The sequence below is a fragment of the Lingula anatina genome, chromosome 4, assembly GCF_051362555.1.
Source record: "Lingula anatina isolate TDL-2025a chromosome 4, LinAna3.0, whole genome shotgun sequence".
NCBI lineage: Eukaryota > Metazoa > Brachiopoda > Lingulata > Lingulida > Lingulidae > Lingula > Lingula anatina.
The window spans coordinates 9,501,649-9,528,015 of NC_141770.1; the positions used below are offsets into that span (position 1 = coordinate 9,501,649).

Sequence of the window (26,367 nt, forward strand, 5' to 3'; positions counted from 1 at the left end):
GCCGTCGTTGCCGTCGTCGCCGTGCACTTTTACCGATAACACGATAAGTGGAAAACTGTTTTTTCTTTTTGTTTGAAACTTACAGAACTGATGAATATTCATAATACGCAGGTCAAGTTCGAAAATCAGCATGATCAGGTCACTTATATGGAATTTATGCTGTTTTTTCACTTTTTTCAGCATATATGCAGCACCGATAACACGATAAGTGGAAAACCATTTTACCTTTTGGCTTGAAACTTACAGAACTGATGAATATTCATAATACGGAGATCAAGTTCGAAAATCAGCGTGATTGGGTCATTTTTAGTGAATTTAGGCTATTTTTTCTCTTTTTTCAGCATATGTGCAGCACCGATAACACGATAAGTGGAAAACCATTTTACCTTTTGGCTTGAAACTTACAGAACTGATAAATATTCATAATACGCAGGTCAAGTTCGAAAATCAGCACGATCGGGTCACTTATAGGGAATTTATGCTGTTTTTTCACTTTTTTCAGTATATATGCAACACTGATAACACAATATAAGAAAAACAGATTGGCCAATTGTCATTATACTCACAGGAGGGGCCAATCTTACTAAAACGCAGGTTGAGTTTGAAAATCAGCATAATCAGTTCATTATTTTAGAAGTTATGCTGTTTTTTCACATTTCCTCACATTCAATTCTTAGGCATGTTAACAGTCTCATTATTGAACTAATAAGATACGTAAAAGTGTTTGTTTGACATTTCCTGCATCTTTACAACATTGTTAGTTGATTTTTTAAAAATGATGGTAAACTTGTTATCATGTATTGTGTAATAAAGTGTCAAAAATGGAAATAAACTCATATCATTGCAGTTTGTCAGATGCATTCATCCACTATGTTCAGAATCTCAGAATGGAGGAAGTTGGACATTTAACACTGTTCTATTGATAGTTTTCCCATCTCATCAATTTTCTTCATTGGTCATATAAAAATGGCAGTAAACTGTTTATTTTGTTTTATGTTAAAAAAGTGTTAAAAATGGAAATAAACCCATTTCAGAACAGTGCTGTCTTGTTTACATTTTGGCATTTTCAATATGTGACTTTGAAGTTCCATGGGCCTGAAGACTTTTGCTTGTCACATTTTCTGAATAACCATGATACTAATATTTTATAATTACAAATTGATGGTCATTATGCTGTAAAACATTATGTAATATTCCATCAAAATTTGAAGAAACCCCTATTTTGGGCACTGCTCCCATGATGACCATTTAAGGAAAATCATGTCACTTACTGTTCTCAAACTTACAGGAAAGAAACATGGGACTAAAATACAGCTTCAGTAGGCAATGCAGTCTGTTTGGTAAATTTTTCTGGCAATTAAACAGTTTTTTGTGAAAATTTAATTTTTCACATATTGGCATTTCCAAGGTGTGACTTAGAACCTCCACGGGCTTGAAGACCCATGCTAGTCACATTTTGTGAAAATTCATGACACTTATATTTTATTATTAAAAATCGATGGTCATTATGCTGTTAAGCATTATGAAATGTTGCATCAAAATAGAAGAAAACACAATTTTTGGTGCTGCTGCCTTGATGACCATTATGGGAAACCTGTGTTACTTATGACTGTCAAACTTTCAAAAAAGAAACGCAGGACTAAAATGCAGCCTGAGGTAGAAAAGCAGTCTAATTGGCTTCTTTTTCTGGAAGTTATACATTTTAGTGTAATATTCATTATCTTTTTGGCATATTCATTGTGGGACTCGGAGCTCCCATGGACATGAAGCCAAATGGTAATCATATTTTCTACATGTCCATCCTATTTATATTCAATAAACAAAAATTGGTGATAATTATTCTCTAATTTATTATGTAATGTTACATCAAAATTGACAACAATCTTTTTGCACTGCTACTGCAAACATTATGAAAAGAAAACTGTGCCACTTATTATAATTTTAAACTTACAAGTACGATTTTTAGGATTGGCCTTCAGCTCATGAGAAAACCAGCTCTATTGGATTATCATGTTTATTGTATTTATGCATTTTTTGTGAAATTTTCATTTTTCTCATTCTGGCACTTTCTAAGTATAAACTTGAACTCTGATGGGCCTGGAGCCTTATGCTTTTACTTTCGTCTGTGTGACCTGTTGTGCATAAGTTGATGTTGACTGTGCAGTTAAACATAATGTATTATTGCATCAGGATTGGTAGTCTCCTATTTTGGGCATTATGGTTTTGTGCTTTTCTTAAGGTGTGACTTATGGGCCTGAAGACCTTTGAGTGGGTCAGTCTGTAAATTACCCTTGGGTATCACTAGATTAATTTCAGAGTTATAAAGTCATTTGCTTTAATAGGCCATTAAATGAGATTACGTAAAGCACACTTGTTGATATTTCCCTGTAAACTCCCAAAGGTAAAGCTCTCTGCTAGATTAATAATAAGGAAGGAGTGATAATTATGCAGGTAAATTTTGTTTAATATTGCAAATAAGTTTTAAATATATATATATATATATATATCAAACTGGAAGATTAAATAAAAGTTTGAATAGCATCTTCATTGGAATTGTATTTACCTCAAGCTCTGCCAAGGAGGTTATATTTTCACCCCTGTTTGTCTGTCATCCACATAACACAAAAAAGTTATGGACCGATTTTGCAGAAATTTTCAGGAACTGTTGGAAGTGGGCCAAAGAGGACAATGATTAATTTTTGGTGGTGGTCCGGATCAATAATCAATCAATTATCAATAATAATCAACAATTGCTGCCTTGGCAGAGGTCTGCACTCTCAAAGTGCTTTTCTAGTTTTGTTGTTTTCCTTTATAATTTTTTCTCAAACACTTGCATTTGTGACTTTTAACTCTCATCTGCCTGGGGCTCTGCACATTTTCTGTATTTCTACATAAGCAGTTGTATTGTTTTTTATGTCTTTAAACATTATGTAATATTATTTTATGCACTGTCATCATTTTTCAAATATTGAGACTTTCATAATGTGAATTTGAACTCTCATGGTCCTGAAACTGTAATCTTATTGAAGGGGTGGATTGAGACCATCTTCTGGGTCTTCCGGAAGACAGTCAGGTTATTAAGTTTATATTGACTGGTATCTATTTTTTTCTGTTGGAAGACCATCAAAATGGAGGATGGATCAACATAGATACTTTGTAATACTGTCAGAAAATATCTCTGGGTATGCTCCTGTTATTGACCATGTTACCTGTTGTGCAAGATTAAAATTCAGTGTTGACTGACAGTGCTATTATAAGCATTATTTATTATTGCATCAAAATTGACCAAATGACCTTTTTTGCATCTTTATTTTCTGTTTTTTGTCTGTACATTTGACAGCTTTGCTGCCTTGTTTTTTTCTCTGTTTATTTTTAAATTTTATTTATTTATGCATTTATTTATTTGATTATTTGTTGTGATAAAACCTGGATCACAACAGATGAGTATAGACAGCATGGAAGGGGCAGTTGGTTTAAAACTCTATACATTAAAATTTACTGATACACATTTTTGATCATCTATTGATTAAGTTCTTATGAATTCAATCTCTGTAATGACAAAAACACCCTATACCATAATCTGACTACTGTAATAACAGTTTTAAACAGAAGCATTTGCTTTGCCCAGGCCTGTTTAACATGATTCGGAATATCCCAAACTAATTAATTTCACCCTTAATGAACTGTAACTTTACTAGTAATTTATGTTCAGGATTTTTTTTCTCGTAATCTTATTTCCACTGCTACTATTTCCTTCCAATTTTTAACGACACACCATGCCATGGTTACAGGCTACATAAAAGAAAACAGGATTTGAAAAGAAAAATGTGCAATAAAAAGTTTTTTTTTTCTTTTTCTCTCCCATGGTTGAACTCCTCTTCACATGGGGATAGGTCAAAGGTGAGTGCCCTGGGTATTCCACTCGGCTAGTATTGCAAGGTGCTACTTGGTGCCAGCTCAACATGTGCACTAGAGGTGAACCGGCCATGGACAAATTACGACCACCTAAATTAGCACATGCTAAGAACTTTAATTGGTTGTTTCATCATCTGTATGGACCTTTATCTCTCTCTCTTCCTGTGTGTGTGTGAGTGAATGGACTTCTCTCTCTCTCTCTCTCTCTCTCTCTCTCTCTCTCTCACACACACACACACACACACAGTTATGAGAGAACAGTTTCATTTGCTCTGTATGTATCAATTTAGATTATAGTTTTTTCTTTTTATCAAGAGCTTATACAGGGCCGGATTTAGGCCGTCTTCTGGGTCTTCCGGAAGACGGTCAGATTTTCACGTTTACATTGACGGGTATCTAATTTTTTCTGTTGGAAGACGGTCAGAATTGGAGGATGAATCAACAAAGAAAATTTGGAAGACTGTCAGTAAATGGCTCTGGATCCACCCCTGTTATAAAATGACCCTAGTCATTTACTCCCTGATGATGGTGACTGACAGTCACAGAAATATTGGAGGTAATACCTACATATTTTACAAGCTCTTGATAAAAAGAAAAACAATAATTTAAACACACAGTTTTGTTTTATTGGTATACAACAAATAAAAAGAAAAATGCAATGAGATGAGCAGAAACGGGCATTATAATAATCAGAATGCAATATATGATAATCAAAAGCTTAGGGAAGATGAGGCATTTAGTCTATGCATATATTAGAGCCATTATTGAGCCAGTAGATATTGCATTTGATAAACCAGTGTTTGTCGGAATCTTGTTGATGAATAATATGTGCAAACTGCCTTATAACTTAATTATTTGCTGTCATGCTAATATGGGTGTTGCCCTTCATTGTGATCTACTTCTGGCATTGGGTTGTGAAAAGCATTATATTGAGCGGGTTATAGTGTGATAGATAATTTTAAATCATGTCGCGTGGAGCATGCCATAACCAAGGTCCTCAACCTGATTGGGTGTTGTGTAAAATTTTGATAATTAATTAATCTTTATTTTCTAATAGGCAAATTTGCAGGGTAACCAACTTCAACATCTGTGTGTTTCCAACATTATATATTTTTCTTGAATTTGTCTTGTTCCCAACAAAACTATAAAGATGTTTTCAGTCAGATCAATGGTTGCAGTTAATGGCATTTATCATAAGTGTAAACAATAGAATTACACCATGGTGCATATAGCAAAATTTATAATATTGGTACAGTGTAGACACCTGTATTTCTGCATGGATTAGATTTAACTGCTATAGGTTGTCATACAAGTATTACAGCATCTTGGTCATTTTGTTAAATATTCAGCAAGTAGGACTTGGCTTTAAGACTGGGGCCCTAATTTCTCAAATGTGAGTTACTTTCTTTGCGCATTTTTTTTTTTTTTTTAATGATCCTAACATGCAATTATTCTGGGAGTGGGGTGTTTTTCCTCTCACTTCTTACTGTTTAGACCAATCAAAAATAACCAAGGTAAACAGCCATATTGAGTAAGGGGGCTCCATGCATTTAGATTTTTTACACCAGACTTATAGGCTGAAAATCTCTCAAAATGATGGGAAACAGAGAAGTGCACCTCACAACGTAAAATAGATAAATGGCAACCTTTCTCTTTGTAACAAATATGTATGTCATGTATTATGAACATTTTTATGACAGTTTTGATACTGCAATCTATATTCATTACAAGTTTAATGTGTAAAGTATCTAATGTGCAAAAACATATTGCACAGGGAAAGAACAGGTGCTTGTATTTGATTAATTGATTAATCAGTATTTCCAATCTTTTTCAAAATGCTCTGAATGTCATTGATGTTTGGAAATTGATTTGCTCTGATTATGTTGACCAATAATGCATGAGATATGAGTCCTAGTTACTAACAAAAATTTAATATATGAAGTTAGAAAATATTTATATGAAGAAAAATCAGGATTTTTCTTATATTATTAATTTTGTATCGTCTTGGTACTGTATTAACAATGAGTTAAGAATATGATGATGATGATTGTCAGAAAAATTATGATGATGAGAAAGGTGTTACAATTGATAGAGTAAAGAAGATCGAAAATTATGTTGACTTCTATTTAATTTTTTTTTTTTTTTACAGAGGGAAGACCCATTTTACATGAAATTTTTTTTTATAATAATAATAGCTGTATTCTTGATTAAGATCAATTTCACTGAACAATCTGACTGGGTAGTCTCAACTGGCAGTAAGTCACCAAACTAAACTGTTAAAATAAGGAATCCAAGTGACAATCAAAGCAGGCCAGTAGCCAGTAGTTTAGAGTTAGGGTGATGTCAGTGGATCAAAATCTAAGGCGGGACTCTCCTGTACAAAGCCATGAGAACCAGACCCTGTACCACTGGGGATTTTTTTTTTCTTATATGTGATGATCAGGTAGTTTTTTTAGTCAACTGATGTCAATTAGAATGGTTCAAAAGCAGGCTCATATGACTTTACACATGGTGGCATATTCTAGGAATATAAATATAATCATTTCCTCACTGGCCATGGTGCCATTACCTCAGATGGCAACCTGCAGAGTCCTCAATTGTCACAGATGGTTAGAAATCCAGGTGAGGTAAAAATTCAAACAGACCTCAAAACCGCAAAAGTTAACTGAAGCCTGTAATCGGATAACTATACTTGATTAGTGATGCATATGTTCATTTAAGTGAATGGAATGCTCACAGTGGAGGAGAAAACCAGTATTCCTTCATCCACAAGTTGCAAGGCATTTATGGATGTAGACAAAAAGGGCTACAGGCCCATTAGACTTTTTGGTGTATAAGGACATTTTTCGCTAATCCTACTTACACTTTGGTACTCCAGAATATACTGGTCAAAAACAGGAAGTGACCATGCAGTTACTAAATAAATATAAACTTTACTGGACCGGCTTCAATTTTATACTGGAATATAGCCTAATTTTGCTAACATTGCAGACAGATAAAATAACTCAAAATTGGACTTTTGGTTGATATTTTCATGAAAAAAAATGTTAACAGATTCCTGGTATTAAAGGCTTTGTTTAAATGAACATGGACTTACATTGCAAACAAGGCAGCAAAGCTGTCAAAAGTACAGAAAATAGCGATGACAGTACAGAAAATAATATGACGTACATAACGCTACACAGACTGCAACCGTTAATGTGGAAATTTAGAAAATTTTACTAGCATAAGGTCTTGGGTCCATTGATGTTACAACATGAAAATGTCTGGCAAAAATGAAAAATTCACAAAAAGATGCATAATTTCAAAAGAATGGTCCAATAAAGTTGCTACTTAAACATGGCCTTTATTTTATAGTCATAAAAATCATACTTGTTAGTTATGGTGTTTACAGTCACAATGCACAAAATAGGAATTTTGTCAACACTTGTGTAATATTACATTGTACATAATGCTTAACTGCATAATCACTACCAATTTCTAATTTTGTACTACAGGGTACAGTACTGCTAACATGGGCATTCAGAAAATGAACCTACCACAGATGGTGAAAGCTCAGTGTACAGACGCATTTAAAAGGATAAAATGTAAATGGTAATTTTCAAAACTAATCATAGGTATTGTTAAGTGGCTAGCAACGGTTGAAATGGACATTAACATAATGACATGCAATGGAAGGATTTAAGACAAATGTCCATTATGCAGGACGTAAAACAACCCATTATACACAGTTGAGTGAATCTCTTTCTTTTGAACTTATTTTTAAAACATTCATCAGTCAGAACTTAGGGTAAAAAGAACTTTTAATTAAATTTATTTAAGTTTGTCATCTAAAAATGCAATAATTAAGGTAATCCATGGATGAAGCAGACTCCCGGTATTTTACAGTTTTTGAAGTAGCAAATTTTGGCTTCACTGTATACATGCAATTAAACACACTTTTCTATTTCTGTTTCTTTTCTGTTTAATATACTTTTCACTGGCCTTGGAATTATGAATACTGAAACTGTTCTCAAATTGTTCTCTTCAATTTTATCATGTAAATAACTGTAATACTTTAATGATCAATGGGTAATACATCTTTATAAACTTCAAAATGATGATTTAAACCTTTCTGAACATGAATCTTGTACTTGGTTCCCAGAGCTCCAGATTCTGATGCAGTATTATAAAACACTCTACTAATTCTTGAATGAACCAGTGCCATAGAACACATTACACATGGCTCTCTTGTAACATACAAATCATAACCTGTGCATAAATATGGTGCAGTCTTTTCTTTATTTTCTGTGACCTTGTCTTTAGTTTCTGTGTCATTTTTATTGAGTGTAATAACCTTTTCTTGCCTTTTGGTTATTTCATCTTCAGATGTATAATGAATGTCTGTTTCATTTCTTATGTAATTATCAAGATGCAAAACGGGTTTCTTTTCTTCATTTTGACTTCTCTTCTCTTTTGAACTCGTACTAATTATTGTGTCTTCTTCATCTGGTCCAGTCTTTTCCTTGTCTTCAGTTACCTTATTTTTAATCTCCTCAGTTGTTTTAGTCTCTTTTCCAAGTTTAATAGAAGATATTGCAAACAAGGCAGGGCTGCTGTCATATTTCCAAGCACCCCCACCTTGAGCCTTACCAACCAAGTCAATGCATACCATTACTGCATGCTGCAAAGGATGCTGGGATCTAATATCATGTGACTTTGCAATAATCTCATTGGTTGATGGATCAACAACAATGGCACCAACTTTTTCATTCCCCGTCTGCTCTCCCATTTCAGACATTTTCACAGCTTCTTTCATAAACTTTTGGATTAAGTCAACTTCTGAATGTGAAAACAATTGGCCACTTAGAATTTTGGCTATTTTCTTGTCTTCATGAAAAGCTGTAGGCCAGTGTAACACTGCCATTTCATACTGTTTTCTTATCAGTGGCTGATATTTGGGGACTTGAGTAATGCACGGTTCACCTAAGCTATCCACACTTATGTCTCTTGACTGACAAATTTCGGAAAGAGAGAAAATTTTTCCTCCAGAATCACAGTAGTTATCGTCATAACAACAAAGAATAATCTGCAGCTTAGACCCCTCTGGTGTCTTTGCCTTTCTGACCCTTTTCAAATGTTGTAAAGAGGGCAATGGGAATTCTGATGTCAACTCCCTAATAAGTGTTGTGGTATCTTTTTTGTTTCTTATATCACAAACTAGCACTTTCTCCAACTGAATATCCTCATAATATTTGTCAGCTAACACAGCCGTTGGGTGCTTAGATGTTTTGCTCTTTCCATCATGGGACCTCTTCATTGTGGAAGGTGAATGGCAGTCTACTGTGCCGGTAGTCTACTGTCCACCACACTGGTTATGTTGAGCCCTTAACACTGTACCAGGTGTCCCACCTTCCAAAATACCTGGAATGCAACAAGCCAGGCAAGTTAGTGCAACAAATAACCCAAATATTCATAAAAAGCAACTACAATGCAGACCTCTACATTGCACAACTCTGCAGTGTACAAAAGAACCAAAGTAAACTCTCCATGCATTGCACATTTGTGTAGATCTATTAACTCATAATTAATTTCTTTTTGTTTCAAGCTCAGAAATCATCTTTACTTTGTTATTATTATTATTATTATTATTTTAAATAAATATATAAACTATAAACTTTGAAGAATGATAAATCTGAAACCATATGACTGTGTCAAAATGTGTGAAGTGCACACTTTTTAAATGCCCCTCCCCCTTTATATAACATCCAATGTCCACGATATGAACACCGTTTTCCTCCATCTAACGTACAGCAGATTAGACTCTAGAGGAGCTTTTCTTTCTGCATTTCGTGTTCAGCCAAATTGGTTATTGATAGTCAACATGTATGTTGTACTCACACTTACACCTAACAACAAAATATAAAGACAGCAACTTCGTCACATGTAGGATGATTATGACAGTGTGTTTTCTTGTAAATACTTCTAAGCTCAGTTCACCCACGTTTGTCTGTTTACAGGACAAGCCATCTATCGTTAAAGCAGTCAAGATAATCACAAGTTAAACCACAGCGGAGCTGGAATGTTTTGATGATAAAACTGTAAAACTGATCGTATTAGACTTTTCGAAAGATACTCATTTGGTTCGCTAAAATGATCTGAGATGTATTTGATTTGTTACTTGTAAGCAAAAGGCATTTTCACACCAAAACCTAGAATGAAGGCTATCTTGATTCAACACCTTCTTTTGTAGATAGGACAAACAAACTGCGAAAGAAAATGCATGGTTTCATCCTAACTTCACAAGATGAATTTACATGAATTTATCTATGTAATAATTTTTGCTTTTGTGAGTATCATTCTTCCAATTAATGTTTAACACGCAGAGCTGTATTTGTAAACTTTCGCTCTAACATCTTCCTTAATTCGGTTTATAATACTTTGGTTCCTTTAGCTTGGCTTGAAGTTCAGTTTAGACTAGTTGAACTTGGAACTGAGAATTTCATATTGCAGTTACTAGTCGTTGGAAAGAGAAGTGATTTGATGTTTTATAGTGATCAATGCAAATATCCATATACAAGAAAAATGTCACCCCTTTTTAGACTGACGAAGGTGCTACATTATGTATGCACACAAGAGCACGAAACTCATGCGTTAACACTCCTGTTGACGATTTTGATATCTACACTGTACTACCACATGAATGCTAAGGCTTCAAAAAGTTTAAAATAAAGACCAGTTGCAGAGCCAGCCAGGGTGTGGGAGCTCTTAAATTTTTATCTTACCTTTCATCTCAACTCACACCTTCCTGTAAAGTCAACCGGTTTTCCCATCAACAGTAGCTGTTATTGAAGTAATAAACAAATGTAAAATTGTTCAAGAGATATTAAAATTGTCATAAGGAATGCAAATGTATGTATACTGTGCTAATCATACACATACCAGAACTAGTACACGTACATGTGTAGTATCTGCCTTTTATTATAAATTATATACATGTATCACAAATCTAGTTCATTTAGTTAGTGTTGACTATATTAAAGATGATATTTCTCCAGCTCCTGGAAGGTGGTAATTTATTTATTTATTTCTCCAGCTCCTGGAAGGTGGTAATTCTCTCCGAAAGAGCATTGATAACCTAAATCCAGTAGAAAGAGGTGAAAGAGCAGACCAGAAAGTTGACGTTGACATAAATGCAGAAAAATCATGTTCAAGGGAAAGGTCAAAGATTGTTAGAGATATTTTTCAAAAAGTAGGTGCCTCTATAATTCTAAGCCAAAGGCCTGTTTCACAAAAGAGCTTTGGGAAACTTCATCTGATGCTGTTTGGTATGTGAAATAATAAAAAAAATATACAGTATATATCTAACATTAAAACTACCAGACAGGTTGCCATATTAACCACTTAACGATGATAATTTTAATGAATATTTAATTTTATTGCTTATGGATGTATATACGTTGAGTTCATATAAAATCTCTATTTGAAATTTCCAGCAAATTCTTCCATTTTACGAAGACCTCTCCCCAGATGGCCAAGTGCTTGAGGTGCCGCGTGGGTGCCCCTTTAACCAGCTTAGAGACATGTATGGAGCACAGGAGAGGCACAAGACTTTCGAATATCCGTCCAGATGGGTGTGTGAATACTGTGGAAAAGCTTTTTCCAGTGAATACTTTTTGGATTTGCATTTTGATAATAGGCATAAGGAGGGGGTAAGCCAGGTGAGATGCTCTTTAGAGCTCTAGCTGTTTTGTAAAATATTGATTTGAATTTATTTTCTTGTGCATCCAAGTGTGCAGAAGCAGAGTGTTAAACAAGGTGAAAATATTCATTTTGAAATGTTCTGAAATATATGTTTGAGATGAATTGTAAATATATGAAAAATTAAATGATATGAATAAGAAATTAGATCTACAATGACATATTGGTAAGAAATATTTTTTTTAATTCCCTGCAATAGGAGAAAGATCGAACTTGCCTGGCTGACTACTGTGATATATTTAGATGTGATATCGTCTCTGGTGCTAGAAAGCTAGGCTACTGGGACAAAGCTCTTTGTAAACCAAGCGACTGGTCCCCTATTTATGACAAGTGTGAGGTAAGTGTTGGCTGCTCTTGTCATGATAATATATTATAATTATTGACTTAGACCTGTTCCCATACCTAGATCGATCTAGCAGGACCAACTCATCTCAGAGGGGTTCCTTGCTAAATTGCATTCAGTTTGAGTGGCTCTGATGTCTAGCACACCTACTGAAGCTGTTAGGGGGTTAACTATCCTTTAGCAGCTTCAGTAGGCATGCCAGACATCTAAGCTGCTTAAACTGAGTGCAATTTAGCTAGAAATCCTTCAGAGATGGGTTGATCCTGCTAGGTCAATCTAGGTATGGGAATGGGGTCTTAACTGTAAACTTGTGGTATATCAACTAACAACTGGCCAATAAATAAGGTCAGAGGGTAGATTAAACTTTATTAAAATAATAATAATAATAATATTTATTTATAGTCTAAAATCCATATATAAAATGTTCAGTAGACTTCACATGGGTAAAATGAACAGAATCAGATAACTAAAATAAATGAAAAGGTAGTAAAAATAATAAGATATGAACTAAAGATGTGAACTTAAATGTAATTGAATTGATAAGATATCAAAAATAAACTGTACAGTGTAAAAGACAACAGCCAGTCAAATCAATTGTAAATTGTAAAAGGTAAGATTAGTAAGATTTTTTGTTAACTTAAAATTAATGTTGATCATCTGTTAATGAATAAAACTTTATATACATTTATCAAATGTAAAAAATAGTAAGGTATTGAAATTGTATGTGAAAATCTGCTAGTTTTTCCCTGCATATATTTACAGGCAGCAATGAAAACGTGTGTTCCCCTTGGAATAAAGGATGCCATCGCTGAAATATTTTACGGTATGATAATGTTTTTTATCCTTTTACTTGCACTTTTGAAAGCAATCTATTTTGCTCAGAGCAACCAAGTTGAAAATATGCTTGTTGCAGGTAAAGTCAACCTGATGATTTTTTGAAATGACTTATCTTGAAAATATACTCCAGCTTTATACGTTTTGTTGAGTTTTGCTTCAGTTGGCAAAATTTCTAGACATATGCACATATGCACAATTTAATGAAAGCATACAAGTTAAAGAACTTTTATTTTTCTTCTGTAAAAGAATTTTTTTAAATAATTTGTTACAGAGGGCTTAACAGAAAATGTGTGTGCTTATCTGACATGTGAAAAATTCTGGTCTCTGCCTGAAGAATCAGTGGTAAGATAAGCCTAAGGGCATATTCCCATAGATTTTAGATCGATCTTTCCCCGTGGGGAGTCTCACTAGATTACTGTCAGATAATCCGACTTAAATGTCCGTCCTGCCTACTACAAGCTGTAAGGCGGTAATTAACTTTCGTGCCAGATCAGCTGACAGCTATTTAGCGTGAACCCCCAGGGAGTTAGGTTGTTCTAGTTTGGATCGATCTAATCTCTGGGAATGGGGTCTAAGATATGAAGAAAAATAGTATGTCCATAATAATAGAAAGAGATTTCTGACATTAAAAATATTTTACTGAAAATTGTGTATTTTAATTTTTTTTTCCAATTGTTTAAGAAAATTTCCACATCATTATAATCATTCCATATGCAAGATACAGAGCTGATATAATGTTCCGTTTGTTGCATTTGTGTTTAGCACAAATTAAAGCCATAACATCATAAAAAACACTTCCCTCTCTGGTGTTGTTTTTCACCTTCATAAATTCGATAATTTTGATTGAAGTACAAACACACTAAGGGAGCATTCCCATAACCGTAACTTACTAGCTGGATCGATCCAACTCCTTGGGGATTCTCGCTAAAATTGCATTCAGTTTGAGCGGGTTAAAAGTCTGGCACGCCCCTTGTAACTTAAAGTACTTGGGTAAAGTCGCTGAAAAATTTGTGGTCCATGATGTTGTTTATGTTGCTTTGTGAGGGGGCATCCCAGACAGTTACTGTAAGCTGAAGACATTGACTGCGCCTTAGCGAGAATCTCTACCGAGATAGATAGATCCTGCTAGTACCATGAGGTTATGGGAATGAAGTCTTAGTCCTTTAATTTTACTTTATTAATAATGAGTTAGCTATTATGTTCCAGGACAATTCGGTGCAGATTGTAGCCTATGTCTTCCTGGGGTCTTTCCTCATTGTAGCTGTACTTTTCTATTACTATGTTGTTTATACACATTATTAGTAAGTATGATTTTTAAAAAATATTTTTGTCAAAGTGATTAGATGTAAATTCATTTTTTTTTTTTTTTTTTGGTGATGATTATTATAAGTGGGTATGGTGAACTTCTATATCAGTATGTTAAAAAATGTAAGCTTGCTATTTATGTCAAATTTTAATTGATTTTTTTCTTTTGGCTGGTGAAATAGTAATAAGGTCTTAGTTGTTATTAGTAACTGGTTCTTTTTTTAATTGAATTCGAATTAGACTGTAAACTTAAAAGAAAGTTTTCTTTTTTCTACAGCACTGATGAATCTCTAGTGGAATATTTCCAAAAGTTTAAAACTGATGAGGAACACAAAGGAAGATCTCAAATGCCTGAAGGACAAGAAATTAGACACCGTCATGTAAACTGTAAACATAGGAGTTGACAAAGACTGATCTTGATTTGTGTTTGTGGGCCTGTCCTTCGGGCTTTTTTTTTCTTTTGATATTTGTATGTTCCTGTACTCAAGGAGATGGAGATGAATTTTACACCGAATAAGTCCAAAGTGCAGTACTGTTTAAAAAATACAGAGCTAAAGTAGTTTTATTGTAGAATGATATTTTTGTATTATAGATTGTAATAGTTATATATTGTTAAGATTTGTTGAAAGCCCCACCTTTGTTTCACAAATAAATAAATCTGCATGCACATTATGTGAGCAAATTGACGGTTATATTATTGTTCTGGCAGCAGATTCAAAAACAATGACTACAAAATGGTTACCTTGATAAACCAGTTGTTAGCAGTCACCTAATTACGGCTGTGCCCATGAGACAATCACCTTATATTTTTTGAACATTTATGAGATACAGTTCCCTTCTTATCAATAAGAATACCCCAGTTGATTAGGAATCAGATTGCCAAAAACAGCAGTGAATGTAACTGCTCAGTCTGATTGGGCCATGGATTTATCACCTATCAGACAAGAGCTTTTTTCCGCATAAAATCTGCGGGATTCCTCATTTTTTGATTCAATTCTGATGGTTCCTGAGATTTGTCAAAATCTGCAATAAAATCTGGTACAATTTTTTTTAATTCTAGGCTCATTACTGCCTGTTATTAATGGACAGAAGTGTACTAAAACTCTTTCTGTATGGCATCTTATAATGGCACATAGGTGCAGCGTTTTAAAACTGTTTTTGTTTAAAGAAAGTTCATTTTCTTTTTAATAATTAAACTTATTAGTATTGCATTTTTTTTTTTTTGCTATATACATAAAATTATCTCTAAAGGTCAGTCTTCAGTGTCAAATAATTTTTTGTGAAATTATAGTATTTTGTCTAATGTCAGAGATACAGTATGTATATATTTATTGATCGGTGATATGAGACGTCTTGCGTTTTACATATCCAAGACAACACACACTAGTTGTAAGTAATCATTAAGGTATGTGGATTATAAGATACATTAACAAAATTCATTAGGGCTTTTGCATTGATTTTATAAAAATGATTTTTTTCTAAATATGTGGAGTCATCGGTACACAATCCCCCGGAGACGCGCTGTAAGGCTTATTACAGAATTGGCCACATGATGCTAATTGATTTGTGAATACTAAGTAATAAATAATAACTTAAACTGATTTTTTTACACAACGTGTTATAGATTTTTTATGAAATTTGCGCAGTTATATGCAATTAACGGTTACTAAAAGTGATTTAATAAAACAACGCACCAAACATTTTCTTTCAGAATTTTCAAAACTAGAAACTTGACCAATTCTTAAAATTATTTTGCTCAGTTAACAGTTCAACTATTAAATCTGTAGAGTTTACTTATGGAAAATTACTTAAGAATGTAACATACAAGACACGTCAATAAACGTGTGAAAACAAACGTCTTCATGTCCATCTATGTTTAAAGAAATAGAAAGAAAGAAAGAAGAAATTTTTGTTGCCCTGTACAGTACCGTAAGATTGAATGAAAATCCTGTCTTTTCTATCACAGTCTCGCCCCAGTTCGTTAATTCGACCGATGAAAGCTGATTTATATGCCCAGTCAAGTGTGATGACCTCGAAAGTGCGTTTTTATTTTCATTTCTTTATTTCCGTTGTGCGTGTGTATGTCATTATGACTTTATCAACCCCTTATCTTCTTTTCGACATGAAGACTTACAGGTATTGTGCCTTCTCATAAAATAGACTATAATTCAAACCGAGGCGTCCGCACGGAAATGAAGCCATCTCTTCATTATTATGTAAATCAGGTGAGCGTTTTGGTGAAATGTGTTCAGGTAGGACCAAGGTCAGTAGAAGATGGAGAAGAAGGGTGTCCCGTGCCATATTACTCTTACTGCCACATTTAGGCCGAAAAGATGACACTGAAACCGGTAGCAGCATCTCGTAAGTCCCGTACATATGATAGAAAATGTATGGTAGCATTTCTATGTTTTGCATTGACGATATTTTCCCAAAAGGTGCACTCTACTTGTTTTGTACATGTAGGCAAAATGACCATGGGGATCTCTAACTGACGTGAAGAATATTTCCTCTTAGCTTTACTTCAGTGCCTTTTGGGCACCCCTTGTTTCTGATACCATTAGCTTTCCGTGGTAGTTCAATATGGATATAAATTCTAATCGCGATTTGTTCATAATAACGCAAGGATACTGACACGAATTACTGTAATGAGTATGTGCTGCTTTATCACATCTTTAGACATTGTTTTCTGAATGTGAATTGAAAGTTTAATTGCGATTTGTTCATTGTAACGCAGAGGACACTGACACAAATTACTGTAATGAACATGTACTGCTTTATCACATCTTTAGACACTGTTTCATGAATGTGAATTTATTCCTTTAATTCCAGTGACTCAAAGTAGCGTTTACGAAGATGCCAGGAGCGTCCAACTCAGAGACACGTTTCGTGTTCGACGAATACAACCCCACACCCATGCCAAGATTGCCTCCAATGCCGACGTTTGTCTGCTCGTTAATTTGCAGGGACGACGTTTAGTACGGAATGTTATAAGTTTGCTCTTGGTTGTAACATTCGGCTCCAAAACGTACTGCGGTATATCAAATTAAAAGTCGAATAAAATGAGATTTTTATCTATGAAACTACTTATAGAAATTAAATCCATACTAAGCGTCCGCCCTGCATGTTGCTGGTTTGCTTCTTTTGGAAATTGTATGTTACTGTGACGTAGTACAGTACTCTTAGTCTATCTATCTTTTCGAACCTGAAACATTAGATTTGAAGTTCTCATTTAACAGAAATAATGTCTGTATAAAAATGAAAAATTGTTTGTTTTAAAATTATCATATATTAATATCCAAGAAGAGAAACGTTTTTATTTGTCACTGGAAATATGTGTGGGCAAATCTGCAACTTGACGCCTCGTTGTGCACTTGAAGATGTACTCCTATTTATTCTAAATTATGTTGACTTCTGGGGAGGAAAGACATTGCAACTCCATTTTGTAAATTGCATATAGGAAACCTTTAATAACATTAATCGTGTTTTCAGTCAAAAAAGAGGGAGGGATGTAAAGCTACAAAAGACACTGTTAATAAAACGTATAATGCCTTAGAAAGCCCAACATTGTGTAACGGGAAAAATGTGCCGAAAGTTACTGCAGAATTGTCCACATATACTATAACGATCTTTTAACAATTATGAATATGGCACTGTGGCTGTGAATAAACTTCCTCTGGTTCTTGGTGTTCTCTGTGGTGGGCGGGGATCAAAAATCTGTTTTGTGAAACAAAGTTAAACCTTGAGGTGGAGTAAATATTCCCATCCGAAGTAAAATTCATTTAATATTGCGGTAGAAAAATGGAGATCTTTGTTGCGAATATGATAAGAAAACTGTTCCTATAGTTGGCTACAAAAAAAATTTTCCCTGGATTGGGAACATAAAAAAAACGGGAAATGGACTTATTTTAGTTATCCTTTGTCCATTAAAATGTTTCCGTAGGACTGACATTAATCATATCCTTTTGCACAAAGGTTTCATTTTCGGAAAGTCGACTTTCGTCAATTTCGTCAATGCTGAAAAAAGAAAGTGAACAATTAAAAATTCTTAAACAAAATCTATAGAACTTTGAAAATGAGATTATAGATTTATTGTTTCAATTGTTGCACTAAAGTCCATTCTTACAGTTTGGCTAGTTATTTAAGTATTTTTACGGAATTATCATCTGAAAATGTTATAACAAAGTATTTTTATCCTCTAAACGGTTATTTCGACATTACCAAAGTGTTTATAAACCTAAAAACTTCGTTTGGTTTGAATTTTTAAAGTGTAACACATGCTTGGTTAGATATCAGTCCTGCATGCCCATGTTTTGTTATTTGTGCTTAGTCTCTTCACTGAACACCGAGAACCAGAGTTAATTTTAAGTGAATGTGAAAAGTCACATCAAATACACTGATTTTTGTATTACCTTTTCAGTTTGGTTTGAATATTATTCTGAATTTGGCTAAGACTTGAATAATCTTGTAAACCGTCCATGTCTTTATGTCGCTCCAAATTTTCATGCTTTGCAAAAGTAAATTTTCATCCACAATTACGCAATGTATGATATCTACTTTCGGATTTAGTGCAAAGAAAACAAAATTTTAAAATAACCCATTGCCAAAACAACGAGGAATGAAGAAATTTTGGTATCTGTTCGATTTGGTGTGCAAACATCAACAAGACGACATAGGACAAGGTGGGCTTACGTGTGCGTTAGTGCACGAATGAGGCTAACAGCAGGTTATATGCATTTTAAAAATTGTTACAACCTCTGAATTTGGACAGAAATGTTTTTGATGGAATTCGATGAAGACAAAGCACTAATGTCAACATCGACAAAAAGTTGCAAGTCCAATTTGTTTTAAAAAATTCATTTTTTCTACCATCAGTTCTTGCCAGTCTTTCAAATGTTATATTCTTGAACTTTTTATCATAAATCAATATTTTCTTTCTTTTAGTAACAATTTTCAAAATGCATAAAAAATTCGACTTGTTTTATTTACAGATAACTATACCGTCTTTTTTCTGCTTGTTATATTTCATTTTAATTTAGAGCACAAAATGTTATATTTTCTTTTTGTAAAAAAATTATGCTGTAAATCATTTTGACAATAATAAATGTACAAATGCTTACTTAGTTCAAAACTTGCAAAAAGAATTTCTTTCACCACTAGCTCATCCCGATCCCTTCATCTTCTGCTTACTGTTCTGCCGTCTTATCCACTGAGCCACTGCCTCGACTTACTTCTTGCATGATCGTAGGACCTTCTTGTCGCAATTTAAATCACTTATTTGAAATTTTTTTGTAAAAGGTAATTTGCTGGGACCTAGAAGCGCCAGGTTTCGAACCCAAGCTTGCTGTGTCCGAGTTGCGCGTGCTATCCACTCTCCCAAGTGTTCCCGCCCACCCACCCCTGGTAGACTTTCCTTTTATAGTAACTAAAGGGAATTTTGAAAAGTACCTCTGGAAAAAAATTACTATGTTCCAAGTACCCGAATCGAACCCCCACCCTTACAGTTCCGACCCAAAGAAAACGCTAAGTCATTTTGCATATAATTGTAAAGTATTTTATTTCGAGCAAAATAATCTGCCACATATTTTCAAACATCCACTTGTTAAAAAGTTTTTAAAAATATTTTAATCACAATAAATTTTGAATTCAGAAATGTAAAACAAAAATATTGATATCTGCATTAAGACTTGCTCAAGTTTGACTGATATGTAAACTATCTAACGAACTACTTGGCTAATATTTGATCTCAGTTAAAGAATCAGATTTTTAAAATTCATTTTAACAAAAACAACGGCAGATCTAGTACCTGTCTCAACCCACACCACCGCAATAAAAAAATGGAAAGAAACTCACTCTGATATGATGATTTTAAGAGTTACAAAAATATTCCAAACTGCCAAGAATTTCAAAATGTGACACCCTTTCAAAATACTTTGTATCTGCCATTGTTTTTATTTCATTTTAACCATAAGGCCATATGGCCTTTTTTCTACATTTAATACGACATAAAAGTCCAACAGTAATTGTTTGTAAAGAAAAAAATAAGTTGTTTTGTAAAAAAATATCACAAGCCGTTTCTGAAATAAATTTCAACATTTAACAGCAACCGATACATGTACGTTCAAATACTTTACAAGAGATACACTTCAATGGTGAATTCAATAGAGACAATATTGCAAAAAAATTGATCCAAGTACTCCAAATTGAATTTTTTACAGGATATGACTTTTTCTACATTTGATTCTACATATAACTCAGACAGTTATTGCTTGGAAGGAAAAAAAATTTTTACTATGTTTTGCAAAAAAAAAAAAAAAAAAAAATGTCACAAGGCGTTTGTGAAATAGGCCTATATTTCAACATTTAACATCAACCGATACATTCAAATACTCTACAAAAGATACACTTCAACGAGATACACTTAAAAATCCCCTAGAGACAGTGATTATTAAAAAAAAAGCATTTTAGCAATTGCAACGTGTAATTATCAAACCTGGGCAAAATGGAGGGACAAATCATGGTATAACTTATAACACCTTGCATTTATATTGTAAAGTCCAAACATGTGTAACAAACGGTTTTGTAACTTTCTGAACGTAAATAATGTGCTCATACGAGATCATAAACATTTCTGCGTCTGCTGTTCGATATACCAAAGATGGTGCCGAAATAGAATTGTAAAAAAAGCAGCAGTTTTGAAAATGGGACAATTTGGGTCACATGACTGTTCCCTTCATATTTATGCAAAAGTGAGATCTAATCTGGTCAACAAATTAATGTCACAAATGCAAGCCGTAATTAACAAATTATTACAAAAAATATTGCACATTCTACTCACCTTAACTTAAAAAATAGGTCATACCAGTTGAACAAATTTACATAAATAACAAAAACCGTTTAATATATCCAAGTTCTTTTTATAAAGTTTTTAAGGTAGACTCTGACTAGCCAAATCAGTTTGCAACTACATACATACTCCATTACTTAAACAAAAGGATCGATTGTGGTCCGTAAAAATGGCACTTTTCACTCAACAAGACAGCAAGTTTTCAAGCTTCAAAAGATTATACAGATACGAGTTTTAAGTAACAAGATTTTGAGTCATCCTTGCTATGGAGACAAAGATTTTCACAAGTGACGATAGAATTATACAAATTTGGAACCCCAATATACAAATTTTTGGGTTATACAAATTTGGGGTTTTCTGGTCGTAGTTTTCGAGACAGTTTTTGGCTAAAGTAAACCTAAAAGGAAAATTGCTGATTTTTCGAGACGGTTTTTGGCTAAAGTAAACCTAAAAGGAAAATTGCTGATTTTTCGAGACGGTTTTTGGATAAAGTAAACCTAAAAGGAAAATTGCTGATTTTTTTGCTATAATTAAGGTCTAACCCGCATTGCATGCGTTTAATTGAGAAATTAACTCCAGGAGTTCAAAGCGAGTGAAATTATTGTTAAGTTCCGAGAGAAATGCTCCATATTTCAAAGATAAAAAATATGCAAATATTTTCTTTTGATAGAATTTTGTCAACTAAGCATTAAATAATTCTAAAAACGGGTTTGAATTGATTATGTTTTATTTCTAAGATCAACAACTCGAAACTGCTTCAGTACGTTTTATTTCTCTCCTAAGCATTTTAAAGGACATAACATAACTCACCAAATGTGCAAAACAGAGTTTTCAAGGTAGCATTTTTTAATGCAAAGGTGAAATTGAGCTTCATATGCGAGTTTTTTCCTGGGGCACGTAACTCGAAAGCATCGCGTTTTGCGAATAGTGATATCACATAGAGGCTTCAATGTATTATGCAGGCTTTGTACAGGGCGATTATGGGCGAGTTATGGAATCGGGACGCTTGTGCTCGGTCGCAATGCGCGATGCTTTCGAGTTACGGGGCCATGGACTATGAAAGTTTTCTGAATTTTTTAGCATTATATTTGCATTGAAATAAACGTCAGGTCACAACTTGCTGCCTTGCTGAAGAATACCGCAAATAGTTATACAAACGTCGCGGAGACAAACTCATAATTGTAGTAAAACCTGTTTAAAGGCATAAGGGGAAATAAAACTAATTTTGTTACAAATGAATGGTGTAAAATATGCTGCGTTTCGACTTTTTACAAAAGGCTTAAAAATTTGGAGGTAACAAGCCATGGTAAATTGCTTTGTTCAGAGCGTTTTGATTAGACAACGTGATAATTACATAAGCCATAAATGAGAAATATTAAATTACGTTCAAACATTACTTGCAAATTGGCACTAGCAATTTGCCCCCTATGCCTTGAAAATGGCTGCTTTCATAATCTGTCACGCGAAAAGAAGTAACTATTTACTAGGTCACATACTTCAAAGGATCGAAATATTACAGATCATGGTGTCATTTGCGAAATAATGCCAAAATTAGAAAGTATATCACTAAAACTTTATCCTGTTCTTTAAATTTCAATTTTGTCAATCTTGCCGTACTACAATTATGACAGTTTTATTTAAAACCACTGACTAAATTTCAACAGTCAAAATTGTAAAGGAGCCATTCCACAAAAATTTCCCCATCTTGACCATTTCGCTTGTAAAACTTTACCGTCACTACTAATTCTACCAATGTAGTGTTAAATTCCGTGTAGTTAACATGAGGCACAACTGCAATTTTCACTGTCGTAAGGTACGTGATGAAATAAAGGAGACATGGAGGACACAAAATATCACGTGGGGAAAATATTGCAGGAAGGCAAATCCCAGTGTTTAACATGCTGGCATCAAAACAATTTTTAAAATGCATCAAGAATACATTAAGTTTTAGACAAATACCTAAAACCATCGTCTTGAAACGTTAAAACTGAAATATCCATATACTTAGTATCCTGCCCGCCTGGCATCCATACCCTGGTCACTCAAAACGGAAGAAGAAGAAGTGACATCTCATCCAACGGTTCAGGTTTCAAATGATCCATCGGGGTAGAAGGCAGGAAGAGCTAGGTGACCGCCCTTTATACTTATCGATTACCAAAATTTGACATACAAAATTTGATTAACAATGTGCTGAAATAGCAATGCACAGAAAACTTTTGTTTCCCGCATATTTCACAATACACTAGATTAAATTAATTAAATTAACCTTCAGACCCTTACACACCCCAAAGTAAAAATGGTATTATGTAGGTCACTGGCAATCCTTATATGGTCTACTGCATGCGGCAATCTGAGCAGTTTTTGCCAAGATTGACAAACCACACCGTTCTTGAGCGCCATCTGGAGGGGAACAGAAATGATCTTCTCTGCTGCAATCGGTAGCTTAGCAGATTGTGTGTGTGTGTGTGTGTGTGCGTGTGTGCTCGCGCGCGCACTAGCTTGTGCGTGCTTAATCTTCAGCACCTCAGAAATGGCAATAATAATGCAATTAAAACTGGCATATATACAAATAAATTTAATAGTCATTTATGAGAGTAACGCCAATAATACATGTTATCTACAAACTGTACGGGCATCAACTCTGCTAACGGTCAGCTGTCATATTTGATCTGTTAATTATATTAATCCATCCAAAAACCGCGTAAAACGACCATAAAATACTACACCAGTCTACCATAATGTAAACATTTTTAAATGTTATTAAATCTTATTAAAATAAGATAAATCAACTCATTATTAGAATACAATTGAATGGATGGAAAGTGAATAGATAAACTATCAAAATCGGCCAAGTACTAGTATTCTGACCGAATTCAAAAGTAAAAAATGAAAAACATGCATGCACTGTGCTGATATATATTATCATAAAACCTTCAGATAATGAAACAAAACTTCTACTAGGCTATGCAAGACTGCCTCTGAGGAAGCTTCTGTCGAGAGAGCAGCACCGCCGACTACTTTTGCAGTGACTAGGATCTTATAGCGGTTTCGGGCACAACAAAAGGATCATGTGGATTTCGCCGATGAGACCAGATTCAACCTATACCATCGTCTTAATCAAATTAAAATTCACACACTTGCTGAAGAGACCTACGACAAATCGTGTGACGTTCTAAAAGTGACTTAAAAAGCGATGGGAGCATAATAAGTAATTTTTTAAAGTAAATAAGTTTAATAAAACACGGCAACCAAAAGGTGAGAATAAAATTTACAAATTAAAATAATGATCGATAAACAGGTATAATATAAGATGTGCGAATAGAACTTAATGAGATAAAAAAAGGGATAAATTAAATTAAATGAATAAAATAAATTTGTGGTTGGGGCAGAATTAGAGATGTTGCCTACATTTCAAAACTACTTCCCACAGATAAATGTTAATAGCTTTTATATGCAGAATTAGTTGACATATTGTAAATGTTCGAAAAAGACAAAATGCTTTAATACCGCATTCCACGGTTTTTACATGTGTTTATAATATTTTTCTTTTGATCTTACCCTTGGCCAGATCCATTGTTTTACTGGGAGGGGGGATGGAGGGGGGGGGGCGGGGCAAGCACACATACTAGTATGTACGGAATATATGTGTATGTATGTACGTGTATGTGGACTACTTTCTTCGGAAAATACAGGAAATCTGTAAAACCATGTACGTTTATTAGGGAGTGGGAGGGAGAAGGACTGGGGGTATCGCCGAATTAAGGATCCGACATTTCCTGCCGAAGTTAGCGCTACGTACCCCTATTACTTATAATGAGATGTTATTTATCTAGACTGTCACTCCTAGAAGCAGTTATCATTACGAACTTTTGTGGCATATTTTGAAAAAAAAAACCCATTCTGTAATATGACCTATAAAAATCGCGTAAAATAAACGTCTTTCGAAACTTCTTTCGTACTGGGTATAACCCTTGGCAGAACCGGAATGTTTAGAAGTATTTTTTCAAACACTGAGATCCCACAAAGAAGAGAATGCATTTGAATAAACAGAATATTAGCATTCGATTTCCAGTAGCCCGATCCATGCTTTTGGTACCATCGCCTGCTGTAAACCTTGTCTTGGGTCTCCAGCACACGTTCGTTGGTTTTGTCCGTGGCAGTAAATTGGAAAAACTTTGTCGTCTATGATATGCTGAGCAGGAAAACCGGGATTACCCTAAGAAGGAATGAAATGCAACTCGGCGCATGCATAAAAGACAACAAGCACTCTATTTTTATCTAGCTTATACACTTTTCAGCTCTCTCATACCGTACGCATAACCCTATTTCCACTGGCGATGCAAGCTAGGTTCCTCTATTTCACCTTTTTACGTCAGAGCAAAACACCCAAACTGAAAAATAAGAACGTCCTCATTTCGAGGGCAAGAACCGTTTATCATTGAGAACAGATCTTGTTCTAAAGGAGTATCGGCATCTCGGTTTTCATTAATTCAATTTGTTGCTTTAATCTATTCCTGTTTCAATTGCTTTTTAATTATTCATCCTTATTCTGAGTTTTTTAAAAATTTTTATTCAATCATAACCGATTATTAAATCTAGGGTTATACATGCAGGGGTACAGTAATTAAAGCTCGACTCAATTCAACCGGTCGAGGGACGACGCGTGGGGAGCCGTGTGAGAGGCGGAGAGACCATTACAGGATTAAGCGGTCTTCCTTTCATGTAGGTCCGCCATATTTAGGCCGTGGCCTAGCTAGCACTCGGCTCTTCTCATTCTGAATAGCCTCTATGCCACGTGGGTCCCTCTAGCGGCGCACAGATCAACTACAGTCAGCAGACCAGTGACGTTGGAGCGGAAATTCCCTTCTTGGTGTTTTTCGTACCCTCTACCAGGGTGGCAGATATTATAGACACACACACACACACACACACACACACACACACAAAAAAAAAGAGATAGTAAAACGAACGTCTATTTATCTTGAGACATATATGTGAATTGTATTCTCTATAATACATTGTGTCAATTTTGAAGAGGCTGAGTATGGCTTGTTTACCTGTCGCATTAAGAAGCCAGTGATAAGGAAGTGCATGAAGCCATTGGCTGGAGTACGTACTAAGGGTTGTAATATTGAATAGAGAGTCAGAATGTACCTGAGCAGGCAACGAGTTCACATTAAACGATTGAAACTGGTCATTTTTGTCAGTGTGGATTTCCTCTGTAGCGTTTAGACGTAACGATTTCGACCGAGAATCTGGAAGGTTATACTAAAGCGTTATCCTAACTAAAAGTGTCCAACGGTGTCCGTATTTCGAGCCTAATTCTAAATTACGTTTGTATCTAAATTTGCGCGGTTCCGGACACTCAGCTCTCCTCATTCTG

General features: G+C 34.5%; 2 protein-coding genes across 3 annotated transcripts; one reads left to right on the forward strand and one right to left on the reverse strand.

Moving 5' to 3' along the window:
- Positions 1–7,217: 7,217 nt before the first annotated feature.
- LOC106159421 (tRNA-specific adenosine-34 deaminase regulatory subunit adat3-like) lies at positions 7,218–9,954 on the reverse strand. 2 transcript variants are annotated; one of them, XM_013535701.2, is made up of 2 exons: positions 9,802–9,954; positions 7,218–9,318 (listed from the first exon to the last, which is right to left on the reverse strand). In XM_013535701.2, the coding sequence occupies exon 2, from the start codon at positions 9,212–9,214 to the stop codon at positions 7,973–7,975; it is 1,242 nt and encodes a 413-aa protein (XP_013391155.2). In that variant the 5' UTR covers positions 9,215–9,318; positions 9,802–9,954; the 3' UTR covers positions 7,218–7,972. The 2 variants fall into 2 exon arrangements, with proteins under 2 accessions (XP_013391155.2, XP_013391154.2); XM_013535700.2 differs by having other exon boundaries at positions 9,796–9,946.
- Positions 9,955–10,097: 143 nt separating this feature from the next.
- Positions 10,098–15,995, forward strand: LOC106152392 (uncharacterized). The gene is made up of 8 exons (XM_087011561.1): positions 10,098–10,243; positions 10,991–11,146; positions 11,391–11,615; positions 11,855–11,992; positions 12,761–12,821; positions 13,107–13,177; positions 14,042–14,136; positions 14,418–15,995. Exons 1-8 carry the CDS (start codon positions 10,202–10,204, stop codon positions 14,542–14,544), a joined length of 915 nt encoding a protein of 304 aa, XP_086867687.1. The 5' UTR covers positions 10,098–10,201; the 3' UTR covers positions 14,545–15,995.
- Positions 15,996–26,367: the final 10,372 nt, after the last annotated feature.

Excerpts from the sequence above, each read along its gene's own strand:
- LOC106152392 (XM_087011561.1), top strand. The coding sequence starts at position 10,202 with ATGAATTTACATGAATTTATCTATGTAATAATTTTTGCTTTT. Across the intron at positions 12,822-13,106 it reads CATCGCTGAAATATTTTACG|AGGGCTTAACAGAAAATGTG; the intron begins GTATGATAATGT and ends AATTTGTTACAG. Across the intron at positions 13,178-14,041 it reads CTCTGCCTGAAGAATCAGTG|GACAATTCGGTGCAGATTGT; the intron begins GTAAGATAAGCC and ends ATTATGTTCCAG.
- LOC106159421 (XM_013535701.2), bottom strand. The coding sequence starts at position 9,214 with ATGAAGAGGTCCCATGATGGAAAGAGCAAAACATCTAAGCACCCAACG.